This window comes from Elephantulus edwardii, unplaced genomic scaffold, assembly GCF_000299155.1.
Source record: "Elephantulus edwardii isolate Elephantulus edwardi_28Jun2011 unplaced genomic scaffold, EleEdw1.0 scaffold00151, whole genome shotgun sequence".
In the NCBI taxonomy this organism is placed as follows: Eukaryota; Metazoa; Chordata; class Mammalia; order Macroscelidea; family Macroscelididae; genus Elephantulus; species Elephantulus edwardii.
This window is the reverse complement of record NW_006399901.1, coordinates 5,375,419-5,384,413: the sequence shown is the minus strand read 5'-3', so window position 1 is coordinate 5,384,413 and position 8,995 is coordinate 5,375,419. Positions and strand designations below refer to the sequence as shown.

The 8,995-nt window shown below is 44.0% G+C and overlaps 1 protein-coding gene across 1 annotated transcript in view; it reads left to right on the top strand.

Moving 5' to 3' along the window:
* Window positions 1–8,995, top strand: part of LOC102869229 (synaptic vesicle 2-related protein-like) — a 143,071-nt gene that overhangs the window by 40,619 nt on the left and 93,457 nt on the right. The window contains exons 2-4 of the mRNA XM_006894828.1: window positions 3,293–3,453; window positions 6,017–6,102; window positions 8,246–8,344. Of these exons, the coding sequence (XP_006894890.1) occupies window positions 3,293–3,453; window positions 6,017–6,102; window positions 8,246–8,344 (346 nt within the window). The remainder of the gene's footprint in view (window positions 1–3,292; window positions 3,454–6,016; window positions 6,103–8,245; window positions 8,345–8,995) is intronic.

The following is an 8,995-nucleotide window of genomic DNA, read 5'->3' as shown; positions in this document are numbered from 1 at the left end:
TTCCCATTCTTCTCAGAGTCAGCCATAGTTTGTTATGATCTACACAGTCAAATGCCTTTGCATAGTCAATGAAACACAGATAGACATTCCTCTGTTATTCCCTGCTTTCAGCCAAGATGATCCAAATTTTGTTGGCAACATCCAAAGCATCATAGTCAGGGGCAAGGTGAACATAGTCTCTTCTCCCCATCAGGCCTAATCAACATCATAGAGCTTCTTTACAGCTTGTTTGATTTGGTGCTTATTGGCTTTGACATCTACAGTGAACACAAGTGTATTGTTATCTTCTATCTTCTTCATGGCTGACTCAGTGGTCAGGGGGAACTTGATGATGGCAGAGTGGTCAAGCTTGTTTCTCCTGGGGACGCTCTTCTGGGGGTATCTGGGTTGACTTTGGGAGTCTCAGCCCCTCAGGCAGTTGGAAAGTGGGTGCCTCCTCTTTTTTTTTCTGGCTGTGGATGCCCTTCAGAACGCCTTCTTATCCTTTAACACCTTTGCTTTGGCTTCAGCTGTGGGAGGGGCAGGGGCTTCCTTCTTCGCTTTCGGTGCCATCTTTGTAGAAAAGCAAAAATAGACTCACTTCTTACTACAATATTAATGTGATGCTTAAGAGACTTGAGCAGAGCTCTCAGATTAGGATGCACTAGAAAGGATGGCCTGGCGATTTATGCCTGAAAATCCACCAATGAAAATCCCCCTACACATCACAAGGGTCCAACACAGCTCTTCCTGGGGACAGCACAGCATGTCGGTCAGCTGTCCAAGAAGTTGCCATGTGTCTGAGGGGCCATCCATTCCTCAACAAAGACAACAGAGCCTGTGCGGAGCTGTCGTGAGCTGACTGGCTGTTAAATATTCAGGAGTGTTGCAAGCCTGTTATTTAACGGTTGGTAGCTTGAAATTGGCCATGTGGGAGTGTTTACCCTGCGGGTACTGGCAGATACTACACTGGCAGATAGGAGCCTGGTTTTGATGTTTTGAGGGCTGTTTCTTCCAGAAACGAACACTGCTGCCTTTAGGAAAATCCAGACTCGCTGCCCCCAGTCGGTTCTGACTCAGCGAACCTCCATCAAGTTTCTGAGGCTCTAAATCTTGATGGGAGATGACTGATCATCTTTCTCCTGCAGAGCAGCTGGTGGACTTGAACTGCTGAACTTAAGATTGTAGTTGTGTACCACGGAGCTGGAATCGACCCCATAGCTGGCCCTCCAGTGGGTTTTCAGAGGCAGTAAGTCGCACAGGAGGAGATTGCCCGTCTTTCTCTCGTGGAGGAGCTAGTGGGTTTGAACTGCGTGCCTTGGCCATGCAACTCCTTACCTCTGAGCCACCACAGCTCCTGACCTTTAGATTAGCAGCTTGTCACTTTATGCACTGTGCCACCAGGGCTCATTACTGGCTTTACAGCACCTCCATAATCTTCCTCAGCTTCTCCCCAAACCACTTCAAATAGAGATTGTGCATGAAACGGAGCCCTTACTGGGAGGTGAGGCTTCAATGCAGCCTCCGTGTCATCTTCCAGCCAGACTTCACCTTGAGCTTTTACCAAGCTGTGCTGACAATTGTCAGCCAACTTTCAACCTCAAGGAAGACCCAGCTGCAGATATTAGGGACATTTATCCCTTTCAGTCCTGGGTCATAGAGATTCTCGGCTCTTCAGGTGACGAAGGTGAGCTGCAGATGTCTAGTTAGACCAATAGAGTGAGCATAGGGAGCTTGAGAGGGGCAATAGAATTATTGATGGGCTCCAAACATCACAGCCCTGGCTCTCAATGTGTGCCCCCCCCCGCCCCCTTCAGCAGCGTCAGCACCACCTGGGACTTGTTAGGATTGTAGACTTGTCCCCAGCCAGAACTTCGGCGCAAGGCACTGATCAGAATGCTAGACTTGTCCCCAGCCATCTGTGCTGTGACCAGTCCTGCGGAGTGCTAAGGCTCCTGAGATGAAGAATCCTGACCCTGAAGGATGTCAGCCAGACGGGAATTGAGCTGTGCATTTAGAGTCTGGCCGACTGGTGGGGCCGGCACCTCTCTCATTCATCCTCCAGACACATGAGTGTGTGGGAGGTGCTGAACCTGAGCGCAATGACACTGGGGCCACAGGCTCTTCCCAGTCCTTACCGAAGAAATCCACGGCTGAGCCTCAGCTCTTGCAAGCTGAGTCACCTTGGGCAAGAGTCTTAACCTCTCTGAGCATGCATCCTTGTTAAAATAGGCATAATAACAGTGCCTAATGACACTGACGTGCCAAATGCGATAAAGGTTGCCCATGGTGGATAGTGTTTGGTGGAGCTCCCCGATTAAAACAAGCTTGGAAGCAGGAGTGGCATCCAAAATGGCTTGCCTCCGGAAACCTTATGAGCAGTGCTCAGGTCTTTTGTTCATAGGGTCGCTATGAGTTGTCTACAACTTGATTGCACTTAACAACAATAACAATGCAGAGAGGAAGGAGCTCTGTTGGTGTAGTTCATGACACATTGCACTAACTAGAAGGTCAGTGGTTCAAACTCACCAGCTGTTCAACTAGCATAAATAGTAAATGTGCCTGGCTGCCAACAGAAAGGTTGGAAGCTCAAATCCACCCAGAGTAACTTTTAGTAGGAGAGGGAAGGCTTGATTATCTACTTCTAAAAATCAGTCATAGGGAAACCCTTTGGCGCACAATTATATAGAATGTGGACCACCAAAAAAATATTCCCAGTATAAATAAAGAATCTATAAATTTTGGGGAAAAATACCATCAGGGTAACTGTTTGTGGGTCCAAGTTAATCCTTGGGCAATCAAATGATTACTTCTGGTATTTATTGACAAGTAAGTCCGAGGGTTGTACAATCAGCTGGTAATATAAAGTTTGGCTGTTCAAGTCCACCCAGGACTGCTGCCAAAGAAATACCTGGTGGTGACAGAAAAAAAAATCCATGAAGCATACAGTATTACCTTGAGCCAGAATTGACTTGGCAACAATAGATTTGATTTTTGGTTTATACATAGACAGATGAGCTAAATTCCAAAATATACTTGATTGCTAATAGTATTCAGGTGTAGAGCAACGTTATCCTCACTGCCTACCTGTGAATGGGTCCTTCGAGTGGCATGGTGCCCAACCTTCTCAGCCGCATGTGTCAGCCCTTTAACATACCTCCTGCAGGTGTTTCTCCCCCCTCTGCAGTCATACTCCACAGGAATGCCACCGTCCGCCCACTCAACTCTCTAGACCATGAGGAAAAGAGTCCAGCAACAAGGCCACCGAAGGGGTAGTTCGAGCCACCCTGACCAGCTTGCCTCTGTCTTGCAGGGTGGTGAAATTCCGTCGCACAGGTGAAAGCGCACGGTCAGAGGATGACACAGCTTCCGGAGAGCATGAAGTCCAGATTGAAGGGGTTCGCACCGGCCTAGAGGCAGTCGAACTGGATGATGGCGCAGCTGTGCCCAAGGAGTTTGCCAATCCCACTGACGGTGAGGGTGTCATGCAGTTGGGACAATCAGCCTGGGTAGTGATCAGGGTCTCCCAGGTACTTGGGTTACTCCCCAGGTGACACTCTCAGGAAGGGTTGGTAAAAGGGTAGGGGGAGGGCCCAGAGGGTCCAGGGGCAACACTAGGCATGCAGCTGGACCCACATGACTTATTTAAGTATATATGGTTGCATCACAATCCCAGCCAATCAGTATGATTGAGTAATACTTGACTGAGGATGGCAGCAGCAGTGTTCCTGTAGTCTATAAAGGACACAGTTTCTTCAACATTGGGTCTTTGCTTGAATATGAGAATGGTGAGAAAGATGGTAATGAATATGCTTATCATAATAACAGCGATAATGATGGTGGAGGTGGTGATGGTGGTGTCAGTGCTAATGATGGTTGTAATGACAGTGTTGTAATGATGCTGGTGCTGATGGTGGTGACGATGGTGATGTCAGTGATAATGATGATAGTAATGATAATGAGATGCTGATGCCAATGGTGGTGATGATGGTGATGGTGGTGTCAATGATGATGATAGTAATGTCCGTGAGGTGATGATGTTGATGGTGTGGTGGTGTCGATGGTGATGGTGGTGTCAGTGATAATGATGGTTGTAATGACCGTGAGGTGATACTGATGGTAGCAGTCATTATGGTGATGATGATGGTAACCATGATAGTGGTGTGGTGATGTTGGTATGATTATAGTGGTGGTGTTGATGGTGATGATGATGGTAGTGATAATGGTGGTGGGGAGGAAAACGATAATGAGGTGGTGATGATAGTGGTGGTAGTGAAGGCTGATGATGGTAGTGATGGTGGTGGTGATGATAATGACGGTGGTGGTGATGGTAATGAAGTGATAATGATGATGGTATTGGTGATGGTGGAGTTTGATAACAGTAGTGGTGGTGATGTTGATGGTGATCTTAGTGACAGCAATGACAGTGATGTGGTGGTGATGATGGTGGTGAAGATGTGGATAATGACAAAGATGATGGACACAGGAGTCTCTGGTAGCATCAACAGTTAAGGTTAGCCTTTCAAACCTACCTAGAGGCACCTGGGAAGAAAGGCTAGTGATAGATTTTAGGTTGATTACAACCACAGAAAACCATGGAATGTAGTAGTACAACTCTGAAACACATGATGTCACCATGAGTCAGACTTAACTCAGTGGGACCTGGAAGATAGATAGATAGATAGATAGATAGATAGATAGATAGATAGATAGATAGATAGATTTTTTCATAAATAGTTTGTATTTATTTAGAAACAACCCATGTTACAGATTCTGCCAGATTAAATTATCTTTAGTCATTGATATCAATAGTCATGGAAATCAATCATTTTCCATCTGGAAGAGAAGTTTCTTGGCTATAGAATGTTCAGCTCCCTCGTGTTATGGGCAAACTGATCTTACTAAAGGTTAACTGATATGCTCAAAGGCACACAACTACATCAGTGTCAAACATACTTTGAAAATTTCCTGTCTCCTTTCATAAGACATTCTTTAGTTTGTTATTTTCTCATTTAAAATGATAAAAATATTGATTTTCATTTCTGCTTAGGCTAGATATCTTTTAAATATATATATATATATATATATAAATTATATGTATGTATCTTAGATGTGTATATCTTGGTACCAGCAGCCAGGAAATCAAAAGACAAATTGCATTGGGAAAGTCTGCTGCCAGAGACCTCTCCAGAGTGCTGAGAAGCAACAATATTAATCTAGAGACTAGGGTGCACCCGAGCCAGGCCATGGTCTCCACAATTAGTTGCTATGCATCAGAGAGCTGGACAATGACTAAAAATTATGCCTTTGAGTTGTTGTGCTGGAGAAGAGTATTGAATATACCATGAATTGCTAGAACAAACAGGTCTGTCCTGGAGATGGTGAAAACAGGCTGCTCCTTGGAGGCAAGGATTTTGAAGTTTCATCTGAAGTACTTTGAGCATGTTGCCAGGAGTGACCAGTTCTTAGTGAAGGACGTCATACTCGGAAGTGTGGAGGGACAGCACAAGAGAGGAAGACCATGGATGAGATGGCTTGACTCAGTGACTGGGGTAATGGAGTAAATATGTCAGAGACAGTGAGCTTGGCACACGATAGAGCAGAGTTCGGAGCTGTTGTACATAGGATCGCTATGAGTCACAGGTGACTCAATTGCACATAACAACAACCACATATATTTCTCTAATATTTTGCTATCTGGTGAATTTTTTAAAAAAATGAAGTAATAATATATTGTGTGCATTTCCCCGTGACTATGTGTTCTTTTTGATAGTTGGACCATATTTCATAATATGCATACATAGTAATTTATCTCAGCAATCCCTTTCGATACACATTTGGAGTTTTCCAAATTTCCCCTTTTATAGATGATTTTGCCATTAATGTCACATTTGCTGTATTATTTTTCTAGGAAAAGCTATAGAAGCAATAGCTTCTGTCTTTAATGAGTTTGGTTAGGGACCACCCCTGACACTCCTATACTTGGAAAAGTTTGGCATACACTGACCCCTTCTTCTCTCCTCTCTTTCCTTCCCAGATACTTTCATGGTGGAAGATGCGGTGGAAGCCATTGGGTTTGGGAAATTCCAATGGAAGCTGTCTGTCCTCACTGGTTTGGCTTGGGCAAGTATTTCTAGGAGAAAATGATCTCACAACAGGTCTGCAAGGAACTGCTATCCTGCTCGACTGGGTTTCTGTAGTCTGTAAAGAAGGACACAATTCCTTCAACATTGGCTCTTTGATTGAATTTTAACCCACAGGGTTGATTAGATTGACAGTGGCAACAATAGAGATATGCTTGAGTGCGGCTTGTGTGTGGTTGACCATTGTCCTCAAGGAGAACTTGAAACTTCTAGCTAATTAAGTGCTCTCCAACCTTATGGAGCCTAGGAGTGTTCTGAAGAGCTGATGTCAGCTTTAGAGTGCTTGCTACAAAAATGTGAACAGGTAAAAATTCATCTGCTTTTACACACTCATGATTCCTTATTGAGATTCCCAGTCTAGCTATGGCAAATACTGTTTAAACCTTTAATGATCCAACTGATATGGGTGATCTAAGCACACATTTCTTCAAATGGATCTTCAGTTTGCCTCACACCATATCCTCCACTAATCTGAAAGTCACCATTGTTGTTGTTTTGTGCTGTTGAGTCGGAACTGACCTATAGCTGACACTCCAGCGGGTTTTCAGAGGCAGTGAAATTGCACAGGAGGAGATTGCCCCTCCTTCTCCTGGCGAGCAGCTGATGGATTCAAACCACGTGCCTCTGGGATTGCAGTGCAGCTTTTTAGCACTAGGCTGCCAGAGCTCCTTTTATCAGCATTTTATTCCTTTGACTATATGAGTCTGCTTTTGGACTCTCACTTCTATCTGTTTGTCTCTCCTGGGTTTGTATTGGTTCCACAGTGTCTAATTGCTAGGACCTTCCAGTATACTTTCAAAGGTTGCCCTGATTAAATACATTGACAATTCTACATCAATAATGATTAACTAGCCCTGAAGTGAGTTAAAGAAAAAGGATCATGAGTGAATGGAAATCCAAAATCTCTGTAAATGTTCATTAAAATTATTTTAAAAAAAGAAAAAGGATCTTTGCCTTTCTCCTTCTAGAAAGATGGATTTTGCTTTTTTATTCTCTCTCAGATTTTGGAAATATAATAGCTTCTCACTTCATTTTAGGGATTGACCATTATTTTTTTTAATGTAAAAAATATATGAGTCCAATAAGGACAAATACTGTATAAGATTATTATTGTAGAACATGTATGAGAGTCTGAGGTGGGGAGGAGAGCAGAAGGGTGAGGAATGGGGACCCTTACTTATAGGGTCACACAATTTGATGGGTAGAGGGGAGGTGTGGGTGAAGGAAAGGGGAAAGATCTGGTGTGAAAAACAATGTATATGAACTTTTTAAGTAAACCAGTATAAACTAAAAGTTTTATTTAAAAAAAGTATGTGGGTCCTTCATGGCCAGAAATCCATGAGCCAGCCAGCCAAGGATCTACTAAAAACAACGGCAGCCTCAGCAGAGAATCAGAGACCAACATAAAACAGAGCTGATTTAGGACTCCTGTCCCAAAGAGCCAGAGCTAGGGACCTTCACGAAGCTTACTGGAGGACGGAGGGAAAGCACCATAAATGGCAGGACCAATGGAACTTTGCAAAACTGGCCTAAACGGTGAGGCTGAAGGTCAAACTATCTGTGACATGCTTGAGAAGTTGTCTGGACTGAGGGATTTTATTCTGCTGCCAACCTGGATTATATAGCATGTTAACATCCCTAATAAATTCCCTAACTGTGGGGGAAAAAAGTACGCACAGATTAGGAATGTTAAGGTTCTGTTTTTAAATTCCTGCATGGTGGTGGCTGTTAGATAGTGACCCTATGAAAAACAAATCAAAACCTTGCCTTATCCAGTGCCATCCTCAGCGTGTGCCATACTGCAGCCAGTTGTTGCAACCATTGTGTCAGTCCATCTCATTTAGGGTTTCCTCTCCTTTACTCCCTTCTGCTTTTCCAAGCATGATGTCTTTTCCGCAGGACTGATGCCTTCTGACAAGATGCCCTGCATAGTTCCATACTGTTCTGATTCCTAGAGCTTTTCAGTATAATTTGATGTGTTGTAGAACTCACTCAGGAGGCAGAAGAAGGAATCTCTTCCCCCTCAGGTGCCACACACCTGGTGAAGAGTCAGTCTTCCCCTGGGAAGGCTGCGTCTCCTCCCTCAACCTTCCTGGCCTCATGATACTGTCTTCTGTCTGCAGATGGCCGATGCCATGGAGATGATGATTCTGAGCATCCTTGCTCCACAGCTTCATTGTGAGTGGCAGCTTCCCAGCTGGCAGGTGGCTTTGCTGACCTCGGTAAGAAGCCCAGACAGAGCCTCCTTCTTGTTGTGTTCAGTTCTGGTCCCTTAGGGCATCCTGTGGGATGTCCCCTCCTTCTGTTGCCCAGGGCTCAGCGGAGAATTAAACTCTCCATAGAAGAGCTATGGCTTCAGTTTCTTCCACCCCTCCCCCTTCCTCCTGGTCCGCAGCCTTGCAAACAACCTCAGCCCCCCCAGAGCTCCAGCTACCAGCAGCTTTATCCTACTCAGTTTCTGGGAAGTTAGAATCTCCCTGTGTATGTTTCATCTACTGCTAACGTATATACATTATCAATTCTGCTTGTAATAGTCTGAGTTCATAAGGTGTTTATATATATTCAACAATAACAACATATATATAGATGTTGTTTTATATATATGTTGATCATATATATGTTGCTCTATATATGTTGACTATATATGTAGGTGTTGACTATATAGACTATTTATATATGTTGAAAAAACATATATGTGGAAAATACATATGTTGAGAAAATATATACGTTGAAAAATAGATATATGTTGAAAATATATGTTATTGTTTGTTGTTGTTATGTGCTGTCGAGTCGCTTGCGACTCATAGCGACCCTATGTACAACAGCCCTAAACTCCGCTCTGTCCTGTGCCAATCGCACTGTCTCTGACACTC